Genomic DNA, 22,000 nt, shown 5'->3' on the forward strand with positions numbered 1-22,000 from the left:
TCTTTTTGAATTATGGTTTTCTCAGGGTATATGCCCAGTAGTGGGATTGCTGGGTCATATGGTAGTTCTATTTGTAGTTTTTTAAGGAACCTCCATACTGTTCTCCACAGTGGCTGTATCAATTTACATTCCCACCAACAGTGTAAGAGGGTTCCCTTTTCTCCACACCCTCTCCAGCATTTATTATTTCTAGATTTTTTTGATGATGGCCATTCTGACTGGTGTGAGATGATATCTCATTGTCGTTTTGATTTGCATTTCTCTAATGATTAATGATGTTGAGCATTCTTTCATGTGTTTGTTGGCAATCTGTATATCTTCTTTGGAGAAATGTCTATTTAGGTCTTCTGCCCATTTTTGGATTGGGTTGTTTGTTTTTTTTGTTATTAAGCTGCATGAGCCGCTTATAAATTTTGGAGATTAATCCTTTGTCAGTTGCTTCATTTGCAAATATTTTCTCCCATTCTGAGGGTTGTCTTTTGGTCTTCTTTATGGTTTCCTTTGCTGCGCAAAAGCTTTTAAGTTTCATTAGGTCCCATTTGTTTACTTTTGTTTTTATTTCCATTTCTCTAGGAGGTGGGTCAAAAAGGACCTTGCTGTGATTTATGTCATAGAGTGTCCTGCCTATGTTTTCCTCTAAGAGTTTGATAGTTTCTGGCCTTACATTTAGGTCTTTAATCCATTTTAAGCTTATTTTTGTGTATGGTGTTAGGGAGTGATCTAATCTCATACTTTTACATGCAGCTGTCCAGTTTTCCCAGCACCACTTATTGAAGAGGCTGTCCTTTCTCCACTGTACATTCCTGCCTCCTTTGTCAAAGATAAGGTGACCATATGTGCGTGGGTTTATCTCTGGGCTTTCTATCCTGTTCCATTGATCTATATTTCTGTTTTTGTGCTAGTACCATACTGTCTTGATTACTGTAGCTTTGTAGTATAGTCTGAAGTCAGGAAGCCTGATTCCTCCAGCTCCGTTTTTCGTTCTCAAGATTGCTTTGGCTATTCTGGGTCTTTTGTGTTTCCATACAAATTGTGAAATTTTTTGTTCTAGTTCTGTGAAAAATGCCATTGGCAGTTTGATAGAGATTGCACTGAATCTGTAGATTGCTTTGGGTAGTAGAGTCATTTTCACAATGTTGATTCTTCCAATCCAAGAATATGGTATATCTCTCCATCTATTTGTATCATCTTTAATTTCTTTCATCAGTGTCTTATAATTTTCTGCATACAGGTCTTTTGTCTCCTTAGGTAGGTTTATTCCTAGATATTTTATTCTTTTTGTTGCAGTGGTAAATGGGAGTGTTTTCTTGATTTCACTTTCAGATTTTTCATCCTTAGTGTATAGGAATGCCAGAGATTTCTGTGCATTAATTTTGTATCCTGCTACTTTACCAAATTCATTGATTAGCTCTAGTAGTTTTCTGGTAGCATCTTTAGGATTCTCTATGTATAGTATCATGTCATCTGCAAAGAGTGACAGCTTTACTTCTTTTCTGATTTGGATTCCTTTTATTTCCTTTTCTTCTCTGATTGCTGTGGCTAAAACTTCCAAAACTATGTTGAATAAGAGTGGTGAGAGTGGGCAACCTTGTCTTGTTCCTGATCTTAGTGGAAATGCTTTCAGTTTTTCACCATTGAGGGCGATGTTGGCTGTGGGTTTGTCATATATGGCCTTTATTATGTTGAGGAAAGTTCCCTCTATGCCTACTTTCTGCAGGGTTTTTATCATAAATGGGTGTTGAATTTTGTCAAAAGCTTTCTCTGCATCTATTGAGATGATCATATGGTTTTTCTCCTTCAATTTGTTAATATGGTGTATCACATTGATTGATTTGCATATATTGAAGAATCCTTGCCTTCCTGGAATAAACCCCACTTGATCATGGTGTATGATCCGTTTAATGTGCTGTTGGATTCTGTTTGCTAGTATTTTGTTGAGGATTTTTGCATCTATGTTCATCAGTGATATTGGCCTGTAGTTTTCTTTCTTTGTGACATCCTTGTCTGGTTTTGGTATCAGGGTGATGGTGGCCTCGAATGAGTTGGGGAGTGTTCCTCCCTCTGCTATATGTTGGAAGAGTTTGAGAAGGATAGGTGATAGCTCTTCTCTAAATGTTTGATAGAATTCGCCTGTGAAGCCATCTGGTCCTGGGCTTTTGCTTGTTGGAAGATTTTTAATCACAGTTTCAATTTCAGTGCTTGTGATTGGTCTGTTCATATTTTCTATTTCTTCCTGATTCAGTCTTGGCAGGTTGTGCCTTTCTAAGAATTTGTCCATTTCTTCCAGGTTGTCCATTTTATTGGCATAGAGCTGCTTGTAGTAATCTCTCATGATCTCTTTTATCTCTGCAGTGTCAGTTGTTACTTCTCCTTCTTCATTTCTAATTCTATTGATTTGAGTCTTCTCCCTTTTTTTCTTGATGAGTCTGGCTAATGGTTTATCAATTTTGTTTATCCTTTCAAAGAACCAGCTTTTAGTTTTATTGATCTTTGCTATCGTTTCCTTCATTTCTTTTTCATTTATTTCTGATCTGATTTTTATGATTTCTTTCCTTCTGCTAACTTTGGGGTTTTTTTGTTCTTCTTTCTCTAATTGCTTTAGGTGCAAGGTTAGGTGGTTTATTCGAGATGTTTCCTGCTTCTTAAGGTAGGATTGTATTGCTATAAACTTCCCTCTTAGAACTGCTTTTGCTGCATCCCATAGATTTTGAGTCGTCGTGTCTCCATTGTCATTTGTTTCTAGGTATTTTTTGATTTCCTCTTTGATTTCTTCAGTGATCACTTCGTTATTAAGTAGTGTATTGTTTAGCCTCCATGTGTTTGTATTTTTTACAGATCTTTTCCTGTAATTGATATCGAGTCTCATAGAGTTGTGGTCGGAAAAGATACTTGATACAATTTCAATTTTCTTAAATTTACTAAGGCTTGATTTGTGACCCAAGATATGATCTATCCTGGAGAATGTTCCATGAGCACTTGAGAAAAATGTGTATTCTGTTGTTTTTGGATGGAATGTCCTATAAATATCAATTAAGTCCATCTCGTTTAATGTATCATTTAAAGCTTGTGTTTCCTTATTTATTTTCATTTTGGATGATCTGTCCATTGGTGAAAGTGGGGTGTTAAAGTCCCCTACTATGAATGTGTTACTGTCGATTTCCCCTTTTATGGCTGTCAGTATTTGCCTTATGTATTGAGGTGCTCCTATGTTGGGTGCATAAATATTTACAATTGTTATATCTTCTTCTTGGATCGATCCCTTGATCATTATGTAGTGTCCTTCTTTGTCTCTTCTAATAGTCTTTGTTTTAAAGTCTATTTTGTCTGATATGAGAATTGCTACTCCACCTTTCTTTTGGTTTCCATTTGTATGAAATACCTTTTTCCATCCCCTTACTTTCAGTCTGTATGTGTCTCTAGGTCTGAAGTGGGTCTCTTGTAGACAGCAAATATATGCGTCTTGTTTTTGTATCCATTCAGTCAATCTGTGTCTTTTGGTGGGAGCATTTAGTCCATTTATATTTAAGGTAATTATCGATATGTGTGTTCCCATTCCCATTTTCTTAATTGTTTTGGTTTCGTTATTGTAGGTCTTCTCCTTCTTTTGTGTTTCTTGCCTAGAGAAGTTCCTTTAGCAGTTGTTGTAAAGCTGGTTTGGTGGTGCTGAACTCTCTCAGCTTTTGCTTGTCTGTAAAGGTTTTAATTTCTCCATCAAATCTGAATGAGATCCTTGCTGGGTAGAGTAATCTTGGTTGCAGGTTTTTCTCCTTCAACACTTTCAGTATGTCCTGCCACTCCCTTCTGGCTTGCAGAGTTTCTGCTGAAAGATCAGCTGTTAACCTTATGGGGATTCCCTTGTGTGTTATTTGTTGTTTTTCCCTTGCTGCTTTTAATATGTTTTCTTTGTATTTAATTTTTGACAGTTTGATTAATATGTGTCTTGGCGTATTTCTCCTTGGATTTATCCTGTATGGGACTCTCTGTGCTTCCTGGACTTGATTAACTATTTCCTTTCCCATATTAGGGAAGTTTTCAACTATAATCTCTTCAAATATTTTCTCAGTCCCTTTCTTTTTCTCTTCTTCTTCTGGAACCCCTATAATTCGAATGTTGGTGCGTTTAATATTGTCCCAGAGGTCTCTGAGACTGTCCTCAGTTCTTTTCATTCTTTTTTCTTTATTCTGCTCTGCAGTAGTTATTTCCACTATTTTATCTTCAAGGTCACTTATCCGTTCTTCTGCCTCAGTTATTCTGCTACTGATCCCATCTAGAGTATTTTTCATTTCATTTATTGTGTTGTTCATCATTGTTTGTTTCATCTTTAGTTCTTCTAGGTCCTTGTTAACCAATTCTTTCATTTTGTCTATTCTATTTCCAAGATTTTGGATCATCTTTACTATCATTATTCTGAATTCTTTTTCAGGTAGACTGCCTATTTCCTCTTCATTTGTTAGGTCTGGTGGGTTTTTATCTTGCTCCTTCATCTGCTGTGTGTTTTTCTGTCTTTTCATTTTGCTTATCTTACTGTGTTTGGGGTCTCCTTTTTGCAGGCTGAAGGTTCGTAGTTCCTGTTGTTTTTTGTGTCTGTCCCCAGTGGCTAAGGTTGGTTCAGTGGGTTGTGTAGGCTTCCTGGTGGAGGGTACTAGTGCCTGTGTTCTGGTGGATGAGGCTGGATCTTGTCTTTCTGGTGGGCAGGTCCACATCTGGTGGTGTGTTTTGGGGTGTCTGTAGACTTATTATGATTTTGGGCAGCCTCTCTGCTAATGGGTGGGGTTGTGTTCCTGTCTTGCTAGTTGTTTGGCATAGGATGTCCAGCACTGTAGCTTGCTGGTCGTTGAGTGAAGCTGGGTGCTGGCGTTGAGATGGAGATCTCTGGGAGATTTTCGCCGTTTGATATTATGTGCAGCTGGGAGGCCTCTTGTGGACCAGTGTCCTGAAGTTGGCTCTCCCACCTCAGAGGCACAGCACTAACTCCTGGCTGCAGCACCAAGAGCCTTTCATCCACACCGCTCCTTAATTTGGGATGATTCGTTGTCTATTCAGGTATTCCACAGATGCAGGGTACATCAAGTTGATTGTGGAGCTTTCATCTGCTGCTTCTGAGGCTGCTGGGAGAGATTTCCCTTTCTCTTCTTTGTTCTCACAGCTCCCAGGGGCTCAGCTTTGGATTTGGCCCCGCCTGTGCGTGTAGGTTGCCGGAGGGCGTCTGTTCTTTGCTCAGACAGGACGGGGTTAAAGGAGCCGCTGATTCGGAGGCTCTGGCTCACTCAGGGCAGGGGTAGGGAGGGTCGCGGAGTGTGGGGCGGGCCCGCGGCGGCAGAGGCCGGCGTGTCGTTGCTAGCCTGAGGCGCGCCGTGCACTCTCCTGGGGGAGTTGTCCCTGGATCCCGGGACCCCGGCAGTGGCGGAGCTCCCTGGAAGGGGGTGTGGACAGTGACCTGTGTTCGCACACAGGCTTCCTGGTGGCGGCAGCAGCGGCCTTAGCGTCTCATGTCCGTCTCTGGGCTCCGCACTTTCAGCCGCGGCTCGCGCCCGTCCCGCGCCCCGTCCCGCGCCCGTCCCGCGCCCGTCCCCGGGGCTCTCCCAAGCAGCGTTCTTAATCCCCTCTACTCGCGCACCAGGAAACAAAGAGGGAAGAAAAAGTCTCCTGCCTCTTCGGCAGGTCCAGACCTTTCCCCGGACTCCCTCCCGGCTAGCCGCGGTGCACCAACGCCCCGCAGGCTGTGTTCACGCCGCCAACCCCAGTCCTCTCCCGGCGCTCCGACAGAAGCCGGAGCCTCAGCTCCCAGCCCCGCCCGCCCCATCGGGCGAGCAGACAATCCCCTCGGCTGGCGAGTGCCGGTCGGCCCCGATCCTCTGCACTGGAATCTCTCCGCCTTGCCCCCCGCACCCCCGTTGCCGTGCTCTCCTCCGCGGCGCTGAAGCTCCCCCACTCCACCACCCGTAGTCTCCGCCTCCGAAGCTCCCCCACTCCGCCACCCGCAGTCTCCGCCCGCGAAGGGGCCTCCCAGCGTGTGGACACCTCTCCTCCTTCACAGCTCCCTCCCGCTGGTGCAGGACCCGTCCCTATCCTTTTGTCTCTGTTTATTTTTTTCTTTTGCCCTAACCAGGTACGTGGGGGGTTCCTTGCCCCCTGGGAGGTCCGAGGTCTTCTGCCAGCGTTCAGTAGGTGCTCCGCAGGAGCCGCTCCACGCGTAGATGTATTTCTGGTGTATCTGTGGGGAGGAAGGCGATCTCCGAGTCTTACTCTTCCGCCATCTTCCCGGAAGTCCCAAGGTGTTCCTGTTAGAAGTGTTTTAAGCAGCAGAGGATTTTTTTTTTTTTTTGCGGTACGCGGGCCTCTCACTGTTGTGGCCTCTCCCGTTGCGGAGCACAGGCTCCGGACGCACAGGCTCAGCGGCCATGGCTCACGGGCCCAGCCGCTCCGCGGCATGTGGGATCTTCCCGGACCGGGGCACAAACCCGCGTCCCCTGCATCGGCAGGCGGGCTCTCAACCACTGCGCCACCAGGGAAGCCCCAGCAGAGGGAATTTGAAGATGTATAGTAATATTCTTAAAAAATTAACGTCATATATAATGTGTTAAAATGCATTATTATCCAGCTTTTAGCACTGTATGGTCCATGAACTGAGAATTATTACAATGTCTGTCTTTACCCTAATCTCTGCACAAGGTGGCAATGGGGCGGGGGTGGGGTGATCTTTAAAATGAATGCCTGGGACAGAGAGCATAATGTTAAAAACATGGTTATTGAAGGATGATAGCTGGGTTAAAATTAGAGCTGTATTAATTCTTTAATCTCAAACAAGTTAGTAAGTTCTTTATGTCTCACTATCTCATTTATAAAAGTTTCCCTACCTTTCAGCGTCGTTACGGTGAATAAACAAGGTAATGTCAGCTGCTTCCCTGGGCACAGTGCCGGGTATGTGATAAGCACCCGGGCCAGACAGTAGCTCTCATTTTATTTGTATTACGATATAAAATTCTTAGTTTCTTTGGGAAACACATACATGTGCTCAGATTTCTACTGTTGTTACCTGTGTACCAACTTGTAGTCATTATAAAATATGCATTTTTGGATTTTGTTCTGTCCTGAAGGTGGTGATGAAGCATAATGCTGTAATAGAACATTTAAAACAGAAAAAGACCATGACTCCAGCTGAAAGAGAAGAGAATCAAAGGTAGGGAGAAATGTTTATAACCCATTACACTGGGTCTCACTGTATATCAGTCTCTTCTCTTTAACACACACACACACACACACACACACACACAGGAGTTCTGAGTTTATATTGTTTTTACCTTGATTGAAGTTTATTAAATGAGAACACTCAGTACTAACAGATACTCATAACTGGTTCCAATCGCTCTGAAGCTTTCCAGTCACAGAAAGTTTGTACCAACTGTAAAGACGTAGAAAAATTTTGTCTTAAGTCTTTCAGAAGGAAATGCCCAGTATTACATAGATTGTGTATTTCTCTCTAGAATGATTGTCTGTAACCAGGTGATGAAGTATATTTTGGATAAGATAGATAAAGAAGAAAAACAGGCAGCAAAAAAACGGAAGCGAGAGGAGAGCGTGGAACAGAAACGTAGCAAACAGAATGCCAGCAAGCTCTCTGCACTGCTCTTCAAGCACAAAGAGCAACTCAAAGCCGAAATACTGAAGAAGAGAGCACTGCTAGACAAAGACCTACAAATTGAAGTGCAGGTAAGAAGGTATTTTCTATCCTCCTGTGTTCAGTGTTTAGCATCAAATTTTATTCTTCTTTTCCCCTTGAAATTTCCATTAAGCTTAAAATTTGAGCTTGTTTTCTAGATTTTACATTTTTGTCCCTAGAATGAGAAGCAGTGGGACATATGTCTTTTAAAGCATGACAGAGATTTTTGTATCTACATGTATATTGTAATCTCTAAACTAGCCACTCGGGGAGGTTAGTCTTTTGATTAAAACATTTGAGGACCCTCTTGGCAACAGCCCTTATTGTCTGCGACGCAGTCTTTGCCAAAAGTTATCAGGAGCTACGTTTCTGGAGAAAGGTAGACAGAGAAACTGCAAAATAATGTTGAAAGAAAATAAAGTGTGCTTATTAAATAAGACCAGATTTCTTTCTTGACTTGTAAATGATCTGCAGGCATGGCTAATCCTCTGCTTACTTAGGGAATTTGTTGAAAATTGAAAGAAGACATCTATTCATACATATTTAAACAGTTTTTTAAAAGAGAAATGGGCTATATAAAGCATCCCTAGAAGTGCCTTGTACATTTTAAGAAGGTGAGAGATGTTAAGACAACACTGATCATCCTACTAACAAACACTGTACATAACTGTGAGACATTAGACATCTTCCCACTGAAGTCAGAAACCAGATGGTAGTGCCCAGAATCAACATTATTGCTTAGCATCTCTAGAAATTCTAGCTAAGGTTAAGCCAAAGAAAGAAAGGAGATAAAATTTGTTATTGTGTATATATGATTATTATATCAAAACCCCAAAGAAAAATTATTAAGATCTAAGAGAGAGTTCAGTAAGGTAGTCACTGCTAGATAAATACTGAGATCGCGACCATTGTCCAAGTAAACAAAAATAAGGTTCGGTAATCTTTGATCATCCCCCCTCCAAAGATGACCATTTTAAAATAATTTTAGGATATAGCTTACATATATTACTTTTAATAAATGTATTCACATATAAAAACATTTTAAACAAAATCAGAATCACGCTGGAGACAACATATACTGAACATTTTTCTTTTTCTGCACTGTACATACTATGCAGCCATTTAAAAATGTTAACAACTACTGCAAATATTCTAGTATACAGTCGTGGTGTTGCTTCTGACAGTGTATCGCTTATCCAATGAGGAAGAAAAATTATACTTAAAGGAAACGTTCAGCATTATTTTAACTATAGAATTTATTGCTAAGATGATTTATTTTGAGGAACAACATTCAAACGTATATGTACTAGCATATTTTAAAATTTATTTTTAATTATAAAGATTTTTTTATTTTCAGCATATGTGATTGGTCCTTTATATCTACCTGTTCTTATATCATTTATGCTTGCCTTTTTAGAAAATAGACTTCATTTTTAAGAGCAGTTTTAAATTTACATAAAAATTATGCAGAAAGCAGAGAGTTCTTGTATACTACCCCCAACCCCAGTTTCTCCTATAATTAACATCTTGCATTAGGGTGGCATATTTGTACAATTCATAAGCCAGTATTGATACATTATTATTAACTAAAGTCCATAGTTTACATTAAGTTTCACTCTTTGTGTTGTATAGTTCTGTGCATTTGACAAATGAGTGATGTCATATAATCATGTTACATAACAGAATACAGAATCATATTACAGTATCATACAGAATAGTTTCACTGTCCTAAAAATGTGTTGTCTTCTACCTTTTCCTCCCTCCTCCATCCCCCTCTACTTGTCTTTTCAATATTTCTTACTCATTTTTAATAGAACTTATGCCTTCATTTAACTCTTTGAATGTCTCATACATATTATAAAGTTTTTTGTCAGATTGTTCTATAAAACATAAAAATTCACTTGGAGTGAATTCAGATTCGGTTATTGATTTTTGTTGGTTGTTTTTTCTTTTTTTTTCTTTTTTTTTTTTACATTACATGTTTTTATTGTTTTTCATTTGATTTTGCATTTGGAATTTAAAGTGAGAGGAGTTTTGTTTTTCTTTCCTTCCTCCAGAAGCCTAGTGTAGCACAGCCAGCCTTTAACATCCAGCAGGGAGCCTGCACTTCCCAGTTCTGAATCTGGAGCCCAGGAGGCCTGCAGTTTTAGCCCTGGTCATGGTTTTGTGTTTCCGTTCCATAGAGACATTTATATCTTATTCAAGCATGGCTGTCTTTTCAGTTTTCTCTTTTTTATATCTTACTACCATGGGAATGTTCTTGAAGAGGTATGTCAAAGTATGTACCCACTACACTGTCTTGACGATCTTGATTTTCCTAAAATCCATCTCTTTAGGCTATAAACACATCATACTATTAGGAATATGAAACTCAAGATTTACTTTCTTCCCTAGGAAAAAGTTCAGACTTTGTTTTTAAATAGAGAAGGACTGTAGAATTGTCACATAGCATATATTCTCAGTTATAAGGCTATTTAGACTCCAGATAGAGGAAAGAGGTTCATTAAACCAGGATCATTCTGGTTTATTTGTTAGAATTTTTTTGATGTTTAAAAACTTGGTCATAGCTCTGGTTTAATTACACCAAGCTTGTTCATGAATGCCAATCACAGTGATTTTTCTCTAAGGAAATAAAAGTTCTTTTTTTTTTTTTTTTTTTAATTATTTACTTTTGGCTGTGTTGGGTCATTGTCGCTGCACGTGGGCTTTCTCTAGTTGCAGCGAGCAGGGGCTACTCTTCGTTGCAGTGCGCAGGCTTCTCGTTGCGGTGGCTTCTCTTGTTGCAGAGCTCGGGCTCTAGGCACATGGGCTTCAGTAGTTGTGGCTCGCGGGCTCTAGAGCGCAGGCTCAGTAGTTGTGGCGCACGGGCTTAGTTGCTCCGTGGCATGTGGGATCTTCCTGGGTCAGGGCTCGAACCCATGTGCCCTGCATTGGCAGGCAGATTCTTAGCCACTGCACCACCAGGGAAGTCCAAGGGAAATAAAAGTTCTTTCATCATCATTTCTCAGAATAAGTTGTAGCACTAGGTAGCAGAGGTGTGTCTGTAAAATACCTCACATGGGAAAAAATATTTTAATTTATGCAAAATTTGTATTGAGAAAATAGCTCTCCTTGCAGTCTTAAATTCTAGCCACAGGAGCACAGTAAATAAGGCACATCTGTCTTACTTTGCTCTGGGCTGGTCAGGCCACATCTGGAGTATCACGTCCAGTTCATGTCGAGACTCACTCTAAGGAGACACGAGGAGATTTGCCAGAAGAAAGCAGCCAGCGAGCGAGGACACTTGAAATCATGTCCTGAGTGATGACTGCAATGACCAGGGCAGGACCCTGGCATGCGGGAGGGGCCGTTCTTTCTACACACTTGCTCATCTTTCTGTCAGACCTCCTTTGAAGAGAGCTAGCAGTTTTCTAGTTGTTGTGTAATCTTCATCTTCTATTTCTAGTTGTTTTAATTGGGTTTAAGGTGTAGTAAGAACCCTCTTGTTTGGAGTTAACAAGACTCCCTCACTTTAGAGTGAACTGTGGAGCTACTCAGACAAGGGAGGTGATGTAACGTCCTCTGGCCAGAACGTTACATAAGTCAGTTGATGGTCTTATATTCTTTGATTGACAACAGGAAGAGCTCAAGAGGGACCTGAAAATTAAGAAGGAAAAAGACATGATGCAGGCCACAGCTGTCGCTGCCACCTCCCCCGCCGCAGCACCGGCACCTCCAGCCCCTCCACCTTCCCCGCCACCTCCACCCCCGCCACAGCACTCGGGCCCCCTAGCCACGGCCACGGCCACGGCCACGCTGCCTGTGGCTTCCCAGAAGAGGAAGCGAGAAGAGGAAAGAGACTCAAGCTCCAAGTCGAAGAAGAAGAAAATGATCTCTACTACCTCAAAGGAAACGAAGAAGGACACAAAGCTTTACTGTATTTGTAAAACGCCTTACGATGAATCTAAGTGAGTAGATCTTTTTGAGCTCTAGTTTATTTTCTTAAAAGTTTAGCTCAGTTTCCAGTTTTGAAGAAAATGAGTATATCAGTAGCAATGTAAATAAAAACAGTTAAAAATAAGGGTAATAATATTTCATCTGTGGTTTTGCAGCTGATATTTTTAACGTTGACACTAGAATAAAAGTTTGGTTCTTTTTCCACGTGTTCATGATTCGTGTTTGTCCTTCATCATATTTTCTGTCAGATAAGCTTTCTGTTGCTCCTTTGCTGTCTCCTCTTCTCTCTGGATCAACTCCAGATCAATTAGTAATGCTGTCTGGAGAAAGGTGTATTACTGTCACCGCCCAAAGTTGAGATCATCTGTTCTGGAATCTTCCCAACCCCACGATTACATCCAATCCTAAAGACGACCTACATACGAATGGTGCCAAGGGGCTTTTGAGTTTGAGTGGTTTTGGATTTTTATCATGTAATTTTAAGTAATTCTATGGATTTTGTATTAGAATACTGTAACCTAATATTATTTTTGTCAAAGTTCCCACTTTCTTATTGGGGACAAAAGTCAGAAAAATACAAAAAGTGATTCTTTCACTCATTCCTCAAGTACTACACTCAAAAATTTGATAAGCATGGCAGCTGGAAGCTGCTTTTGACAGTTGTAACTTGTATTTGGTGATATATACAAGATTTTAGAGACAGTAATCCATAAACATGGTTACACTTTTTTTTTCCTATCATTATTATCACTTAGCTAGGTATTTAGCTTCCATTTTCAACATTCAAATGCAGGCCAAGTTTTTAAAGCCAAAATTAACCACAGTGTTAATTTTACAGTACCCAAAAGTTTATTTGATTGTGATAAAAAAGTATGATCATTTAGAATTAGGAATGCTTAATGTCTACTGTAAGTGGATGCCTAATCAATTTATAAAATAAAATTGTTTAATGATGTTTAAGCTGTAACATTGAAGCTGCTTTAGTGGTGCTATTTAAATTACAGTCTGTTTGCAAGTGCTAAATCAAAACTTTTTGTTGGTAGATTTAGCTGTGTGTTGAATCAAACACAGATCAGTGTAGGCATCTGCACTTTTCATTGTCTTACTTTATGAGAAATTAGACATGATATTAAAAGTAGAACCCTATTGATTGATTTTCCCCTTAGTCCAGTACAAGTCCAATGCAATTTTTGTAAATTTACTTTCTTTACAAAAGATTTTCTTTCTTTACAGAAAGATCTGCTTATGGAATTTCCTTAAATAACAAGACATTTTGGCCTATTTAAAATATTCAGATCATAGAAATTCATTTCACACACAACTTTTTTTAACACCTAAATTGCATAAAATGCAGCACACGTGTACGTATGCTCATTCTATTGAGTTTGCCTCATTATTTTGGGGATATTTCATATTTTTTAGTTTTTCATTATTCACATTTCAGTATACCGGCTTCATTCATTCCCTATTCTAGTTGGGAAGAGTTAGTGGTTTTTAAGGAGTATTTAGTGATCTCTTGTTCCAAAGTAGGCTCCTTTGGGAATCTAGTGAGAGTGACTAAAACCTGAAATTCAAGTCCTGAACTCACTTCCAGAACACACAGCCCACCACCTGGTGAAGGCAACATACCAAAACGCCCTGAAGGCCTCCACGTGCGGCAGTGAAAATCATGCGGGAGTCATAATTCAAAAGAAAAAAGTTAGTGGCAATAGGATACACCACACAACCATTATTCCTTTACGTTCAAAAGCAGGTTAGGTGGAAGCTTGAGGACTATTTCGATTCCTGTAGGCGAATCTGCCAAGAAACACCTTGGTAGAACCAATGGTATCAGCAAGGCCAGTCTGGTTCCCTGCAATTCACGCTTATTCTTGCCATGACTTTGACAAGGCGTTCCTCCGGAGCATTCGTCAACACTTTGATACACTGTGTGTTTGTCATAGAGATGCTTTTCACTTTACCGTTTGGGATCTTACATTACAAAAGACTTGAGGGTTAATTAACTGATAACCCACGGTTACACACTCATACAGCCCCATCTTGTGGTTTTAGATTAACTATCCTTACATCACTCTCCACTCCGTGTGTCCCTGTTTTTGAATTGAAGTAGTTCTTCACCAGCTAATTAAACTGGCCACTCCACATTGTCACACACCTTCTACTAACTGAAAAACTGGCCCATGTCATAGTCTGTTAAAATCAGATTAAATTCCAATATTTACTTAGAAAACTTGGTAGAAACTGAATTACTACATGTACCTTTTTTAGTTTTCTTCTTCATACCATGTTTTGACCATTTTTCTTCTACAACTGGCTGACCTCCTGCATGTTCCTTGTAGTGTAACTTCTACTTGGTGTTTGCGCTTTGCTTTGTTTTCAAATTTAAATCGTGAGATACATTTTCAAACCTATCTAAGAAATAGCCCTGATTTTGAAATGGCTTCTGTGGCATAGGTTTGACAGATGTAAGTCTTTGATTCTTTGGCTTTGGTTTTTGTGCCTGTTACAGTTTTACACACATTCATTAAGAGGGAGACATTACCATCAGTGTGTTGTTTATTTTTTCAAATTCCAGTGTGTTTTTAAAGACCCACATTTCACTAAACAGTGTATTTGTTGAAATAGATGTGAGCGACTCTATGTCCCCACACTTGATATAGCATCAGATGCTGTAGTTTGTCAGGGTTAGAATGGTTGGATTCAGGATGTTTAGCTGACTCATTGCAGAAAGTTATCCTGTAAGAACGTGAATCAGGACAGGGAAGACAGACTTACGTACCATGCAGCTCAAAATGACAATTACATTGTCATTTTCATTGTGAATGCTTTTAGGTTCTATATTGGCTGTGATCTTTGTACTAACTGGTATCATGGAGAATGTGTTGGCATCACAGAAAAGGAGGCTAAGAAAATGGATGTGTACATCTGTAATGATTGTAAACGGGCACAAGAGGGCAACAGTGAGGAATTGTACTGTATCTGCAGAACACCTTATGATGAGTCACAGTGAGTTCTGATAAGAGCATCATATTTAATAATTTAGGAAGCCAAATTGCTCTGACTGGTTACTTATTTGTTTTAAAATAAAAAGCAAGGTATTTTTCTGCATATATTATACACTTACATTACAAATTCTTTTCCAATTTTTTTTTCTCTTCTTCCCTCTTTACCTCCCCTTCAAAATTTATGTTGCTTCATAGTGAATGTTTGAGATGCATTGGGGAAAATGTGGTTTAATGGTAGACTTGATTCTTCAATATGTAACATAGAAATTAATGAGATTAAAATGGCCTGACTTGTTTGGACTTTATCAGTGTTTTGAAATGGTGCTTTATTGCAGGTTAGAAAAACACTAATTTGGGTACAAGCTCCGAGACTCTGTTAAACAGCTTTTAGGATTTTGAACTCCCAGTTGGGTGGCCAATATCAGCTTCCCATTTGATATGGTATTAGTTGAAAGATTTTTGTCTTTATTTTGTTTTGAGCTTTGAAGTCAATTAAATGTCTTACATTTTTCTTCATATTGGTTCTCCAATTTTGACAGTGTTCTTAAACCTTTAATGCTTGTTCGTAACATCAGAAATACTAAAGTAACTCATTGGAATGTCAATCTTCAAAAGTATTAAAACAATTATAATACTAAAACTATTTTATATCCCAGGGTTAGAATATATTCAATGCATGTTTTATTACTTTTTAAAGTAAATTATAAGTAATGTGATCCCATCTGTTTTGAATTCACATTTCCATTTCGGATCTTGCAGATTTTATATTGGCTGTGATCGGTGTCAGAATTGGTACCATGGGCGCTGCGTTGGCATCTTGCAAAGTGAGGCAGAACTCATTGACGAGTATGTCTGTCCACAGTGCCAGTCAACAGAGGATGCCATGACAGTGCTCACGCCGCTAACAGAGAAAGATTATGAGGGTTTGAAGAGGGTGCTGCGTTCTTTACAGGTGAGAAACCACGCTCTGTGCAGCATTTAAAGATGAAATCAATCAGCGTGACCTTGGAAACACGCCTGGGGTTTGACCTTTACAATCTTAGAGCACCTGACTATTTAGTGACTCCCAGCTGAAGTGCTCCACAGACTTCAGTCCGTCCTGTGCCGACTGTTGTTGTTTAGCTAATGCTCATGTTTAAAATGACTCATTATTTTTAACCTAAATTTTATTTTTAAAGAAAACTATCTTACCACCATTGATTGAAAAGCAATTTGATTAAATTCTAGTGAGATACAAATGCTTATCTAAGGCTCTGAGCCAAAGCCTTCCCTCCCTTATTAAAAACAAGAAGGAAGGTGGGGGTGGCTTCTAAGATTAGCAAGCATTAGAGATGTATTCCAGGCATAGGAGTGCTAGATTGACACTTCCTCCTGTTGTAATCATAATTAGAAGCGTTGAAAGAACTGAAACGAGAACAATAGTCTCAATATGTGGTTAAATGTTATTTAACATCACCGTCACACCTCTGCCACATCATTAGCCTGCAGAGGTAACCATTCCACACTTGGAACCCATCCCACTCCAGTTTAATTGGTGTGATTACAGTGCCAACATCGCTCAGTTGGCAAGTCATCGTGAAGGGACCAGAGTACAGATTCCTTGACCCCTAAGCTAGTGCTCCACCATCCCCGCTCCAGGCCGAGGTTCCAGACCTCTCTTTGAGAACCATTATTACAGAGCATGCTCATCTGAGATAATCTGTGACTACAGCAAAAATCATCTAAGTATAAATAATTTCATGTCTCAAATTTAAAACTGACTCTTCCAGTTTAAAGGTCGATGGATGCAAGAACTCAAATGGGAAACTTAAGTGAAATTGTCATTTCCACCTGACAATAACCTGACAGTATGATGCCTTTTTTTTTTTTTCATTATAGGCCCATAAGATGGCCTGGCCTTTCCTTGAACCAGTGGATCCTAATGATGCGCCAGATTATTACGGTGTGATTAAGGAACCTATGGGTAAGTGCTTGAGTTGAACATGGAGTTTTTTCAGAAGTCTCAGCAGCTACTTCATTTATCATCCAAAAAATTGATATATCATGAACACATGCTGAGCAAGACTGGTGAGAGTCCAAACTGGTATACGGTCATTTGTAGGATAAACTGGGAGCACGTATTAAAGTTCAAGTGTGTGTACCTTTGGACCCAGCAGTTGCATCTCTTAGGATTTACATGTGCACAGGTATGTTGTTCATCACAGCAGTGTTCATAATTGCAGAAATACTGAAAATGAAATAAATAGCCATCAGTAGAGGAGTAGCTAAATCAAAGGATGAGCAGAGTATTCTCTACTGTATAATGAGTGAAATCAGTGAACGGATTGGGGTCCTTGTGAGCCTCTCCTCTTTCCTGTCACCTCTTCTTCATCTTTTCCTGAAGGAGAGCAAAGGTAGAAATTCAAGAGAATATAGCCTCATTGCCCAGAAAATAAAAGTGGTACTAAATAACAGCTACAAGTAACTGTACAGTAAGTCCCCTACATAACAAACCTTCAAGTTGCGAACTTTCGAAAATGCGAACGTGCATTCGCATGTCCAGTCATGTAAGTTAGTTCACGTGTCTGGTGTACATTGTCACATGTGTGCATCCTCTACAAGTGGTTGTGCTTTTGTGTACTTTACTGTACAGTACTGTATAGAGTACAGTAGTACAGTATCTTTATTTCAAGCCCAGGATGTCTGGAAGCAAGTGTAAAAGCATCGGTGATGTGGCTGGTACTACTGTATACTTTTCAAGTATACAGTACTATACTGTACTGTAAGATTAAAAATGTTTTCTGTGTAGTATTTGTTTGAGAAGTATTACAAACCTATTATAGTACAGTACTATATAGCTGATTGTGTTAGTTGGGTACCTGGGCTAACTTTGTCAGACTTACGAACGTGCTCTCGGAACGGAACTCATTCATATGTAGGGGATTTACTGTATTAAGATGAACAGCTACCGGTGATTATATTAAAAATACTTTATCTACGAAAGAAGTTATAGAAATTAAAACATAGCTAAAAGCTTCCAAAACTGCCCCAAAATTAGCTCTAGCTGATGAAAATATTCCAAACGGCCAGCTAAGCATTTTTTAAATGGGTATGGTTTTATTGTATATTTGAAAGTTGCCAGGAGAGTGGATCTTAAAAGTTCTCATCACCAAAAAAAAAAAAGTTTGTAACTATATGCGGTGACGGATGTTAAATAAAAGTATTGTGGTGATCATTTCTCAATATATACAAACATCAAATCATCCCATTGGGACTTCCCTGGTGGCGCAGTGGTTAAGAATCCGCCTGCCAATGCAGGGGACATGGGTTCGATCCCTGGTCCGGGAAGATCCCACATGCCGCGGAGCAACTAAGCCCGTGTGCCACAACTATTGAGCCTGCATGCTGCAACTACTGAAACCCGTGTGCCTAGAGCCCGTGCTCCGCAACAAGAGGAGCCACCGCAATGAGAAGCCCGTGTACCACAACGAAGAGTAGCCCCCACTCACTGCAACTAGAGAAAGCCCGCACAACAACGAAGACCCAACACAGCCAAAAATATATAAATTTAAAAAAAAAATCATCGCATTGTATACATAAAGGTACCACAGTGTTCAATGTCAATTATACCTCAGTTTAAAAATAAAAGGAAAAAATTAAAGGAATTAAAGTTCAAACAGGTTTTTAAGAAAAAAAAAGACAGGGGTTGTATTGACGGCAACTTCAAAGATGCAGAAACATGAAGAAGAGATAAATGAGGGCTTATCTTCGGGAAGAAAAACCATAAATACGTTAAGTAGCTGTTACCTCTATCCTCCTCATGTCTAAGATAGAAGGAATTAATCATTGTACGCATTTCAGATTTGAATAATCTCCTTTGAGAAAGTACCTGGGGTGTTTATTTAAATAAATAGATGTCTTTTGCTTCTAAAAATAACTTGATTATAGAAAATTTAAGAAATAAAAAAAGTAAGAAAAGATAAATGCACTTTTGATCTTTTTCTCACTGAATGCTATCACATTTTGGTGTGTTCGTGTGTGTGTGTCTGTGTGTGTGTGTGTGTAAAAATTGAAAACTTTTTTTTTTTTTTTTAAATATTGAGATCATATAGTAAATGTTTGTGTCTGGCAATCATTTTCCTGTGTCATTAATCTTCAATAACATGATATTAATGGCTTTGTATAGTCTGTAAATTGAATATGCCTTAACTTATTTAGCCAAAATTCTTTTCTTGAAGAGCTAGAATGTTTTCCTGTCTTTTTCTTTTCTTTTTTTAATACCACCAAGATAAACAGCATTTTATGTGGGTATGTACATACAGATAATACAGGTCTCCCAAGCATACTGTTGAAAGAAATAGGAAAGTTACAGAGCAATCCCTGGGTTTTAAGCAGTAAACAGTTGTATGTTTTCTAAGGGTATGTACATGTGTTTAGAGATGCATAGCAAATGTCTGGAAAGTTACTAACGTGATTGATTGATTGATTATAAATTTATTTTACTTTTGGCTGCGTTGGGTCTTCATTGCTGTGCGTGGGCTTTCTCTAGTTGCGGTGAGCAGGGCTACTCTTTGTTGCGGTGTGCAGGCTTCTCATTGCGGTGGCATCTCGTTGCGGAGCACGGGCTTTAGGTGCGTGGGCTTCAGTAGTTGTGGCATGGGGGTCAGTAGTTGTGGCTCATGGGCTCTAGAGCACAGGCTCAGTAGTTGTGGCACACGGGCGTAGGTGCTCAGTGGCATGTGGGGTCTTCCGGACCAGGGCTCGAACCCCTGTCCCCTGCATTGGCAGGCAGATTCTTAACCACTGCACCACCAGGGACGTCCCCCCTACATTGTTTTTAATTGTATGACGTTAAGGTAATTTATTTAATCACCCCTCCATAATGGATTTTTTGGCTGTCTGCAGTTTTTGCTGCTATAAATGACACTTCTGTGAACATCCTTGTGCATCTGCCCTGTTCTTGTTTGTTTTCTTAGGAAAAATTTCTAGAAATAGAATTTCTGTGCCAAAGGGTGTGTATACTTTTTAGGCTTTTGGTAAGTATTTTCACACTGCATTCAGCAGATTGAACCAGTTTCCACTGATAGCATATATCTGTACCCTTTTCTCTGCACACTTGAAAACCCTGAGCATTATCATTCTTTCGAGGAGAAAAAGTTTTCTTTGTAAATACTTATTTCGAAAGAATATGTTTGATGTATAAATGCAGATGTTACAGAGATATAGGGAGTAAATGTAAAATTTACCACCACTTTCATCCACCTTTAGAGGTAGCCCCTGTTAATAGGCTGATGTTATTTAATTTTTAATTTCTGCTAATTTGGGCAAAGGAAGTGACTCTTTGGCTTTGCCTGTCTTCAGTAACTAGTGATGTGCTTATTACTGTTTGTACTTCTGCATGAGTTCCCTATTTATGCATTTTGCCATTTTGCTCTTGATATATTCATACTGTTGTCAGTGTTACTTAAGGGTTATTTATAAACTAAGGATATTTTAATGTTTTATGGCAATTTTTTGGTCATGTGATAGTTTTTAACATTTTTTTAATTCAGATCTATTAATCATTATGAATTCTACCTTTAGAGTTGTATTTTTAGCCTTTTTCCCTACCCCAGATATATAAATACTTACGTGTATGTTCTCCTAGTACTTTTTTTTTTTTAAGGGATACTAATTAAGTTGAAATCATTAAATGTCCAAACACTACTCACATACTTTATTACAGTTAGTCAGGAAGTGCCCAGAACTTAAGTCTGAATATGGTGATATTCGGTCGGGCTGTGTTAAGCTTTCTGCCTACCTGTACAGCTTATGTGACCTACACAGAATGGATGCGCCCAAGTCGTGTTCGGAATTTAATCAGGCTGGGTACGTTTTTGCAGTTGTTCTTGTTTACACGTTTTTCCCCTACCTGCGTAAACTGGAACTATCAAAGACGTGTTTGTGTGTTAAAATATTATATGTATAACATAAAATTGCCATTTTTAACTACTTTTATACGCACAATTCAGTGATTAACTACATTCGTTTTTGTCCTTAAATTTTAATTCACCTCGGATTACTTTGGCATATAGTGTGAGGTAGAATTTTTCTTCAGATATAGGTAGGCAGTTGCCTCAACCCAATTTATTAATGAATTCTTCCTGTCTCTGCTTATTTGAAATGACATCCTCAACATAGGTGAAATTCTTACGCTGAATACAGTTATGTCTGTTCCTGTTTTGAATTCAGTTCCATTAATGTTTGTATCATGTTGTGCAATGCCACACGTTTTGTTATCACAGCTTTATAAATTTTTTTATATAAATTTATTTTATTTATTTATTTTTGGTTGCATTGGGTCTTCATTGCGGTGCGCGGGCTTCTCATTGCGGTGGCTTCTCTTGTTGCAGACCTGTGGGCTTTAGGCACGCAGCCTCAGTAGTTGTGGCACATGGGCTTCGTTGCTCTGCGGCATGTGGGATCTTCCCGGACCAGGGCTCGAACCCATGTCCCCTGCATTGGCAGGCGGATTCTTAACCACTACGCCACCAGGGAAGTCCCTGTAATTTTTTTTAATGTCTCATAGATTAAATTTTCTCCCTTTACTTTTATTTTTCAAATGTTTCTTAGATATTCCTACACTTTTATTTTTTGAATGTACTTTAAAATTATTTTCTCAAATTCTAAAATAATTATTGAGATTTAGTTAGGAATTGTGTTATCTATGAATCCTAGATTGATTTGAGATCACTGACCTTTTACTCTCCCAGATTTTTATGTCATGTTGTATATGGAATTTTCCTTCAAGCACAACTGTCTCCTGGGACCCACTGTTACTTTGGGTGGATTTAGCTCAGTATTCCACAGCAGCTACCTGTGTACCACCCTAGTAATTTTTTCCAATTCTGCACACTACCTCTACTATTACATACTGCTATTTTTATTCATATCAGCTAATATTTTTCCCTTAAGTTTATTTTAAGTAGACACTTTATATCATTACCAACATAATCGGTAAGTCAGTATCACTTGTCACCAATAAAAGGTAACAATAAAAATTTAAAAGGAAACAAAATTATATTATTAAAGTCTAATAGAAGGATCACAAAACCACAGAGATTTTATTCTTAATTCTGGACTCCTTCTCTTTGTACATGTAAGGTATTTAATCAATTGTTTGCATGTGAAAATGTGTTATACTTAGGTATGTATTCATGTTGGTGTAGTGTTTGCTTTGTTTCAAACCAGTTGAATAAAGAGCTATTCTCTGTAGTTTATTGAAAGTAAAAGACCCTTCTTAACGGTAGCCAAGATTTATCTTTTAGACCCCGAATCAAAAACAAAATTGGAAAAGTGCTGCTGTTTTCTTCAAGAATTGCTACGTAGTCTTCACTGGTAAACCAGCCTGGTTCCAGGACTGCTTGGGCAAGATGTTATG

At 39.2% G+C, this 22,000-nt stretch overlaps 1 protein-coding gene across 11 annotated transcripts in view; it reads left to right on the forward strand.

Moving 5' to 3' along the window:
• The window catches only part of BPTF (bromodomain PHD finger transcription factor), a gene marked incomplete at its 5' end in the record, with an annotated part of 139,257 nt that overhangs the window by 110,945 nt on the left and 6,312 nt on the right, over positions 1-22,000 (forward strand). For 7 of the 11 annotated variants that reach the window (XM_082678170.1, XM_082678180.1, XM_082678174.1 and 4 more), the window contains 6 exons: positions 7,098-7,180; positions 7,485-7,710; positions 11,279-11,607; positions 14,429-14,602; positions 15,361-15,553; positions 16,480-16,564. In XM_082678170.1, coding sequence (XP_082534296.1) covers positions 7,098-7,180; positions 7,485-7,710; positions 11,279-11,607; positions 14,429-14,602; positions 15,361-15,553; positions 16,480-16,564 — 1,090 coding nt within the window. The remainder of the gene's footprint in view (positions 1-7,097; positions 7,181-7,484; positions 7,711-11,278; positions 11,608-14,428; positions 14,603-15,360; positions 15,554-16,479; positions 16,565-22,000) is intronic. The other 4 variants (XM_082678175.1, XM_082678178.1, XM_082678179.1 and 1 more) reach the window with 1 other exon arrangement.

The sequence above is a fragment of the Grampus griseus genome (genome assembly GCF_964374135.1).
Source record: "Grampus griseus genome assembly, chromosome: 20".
Lineage (NCBI taxonomy): Eukaryota > Metazoa > Chordata > Mammalia > Artiodactyla > Delphinidae > Grampus > Grampus griseus.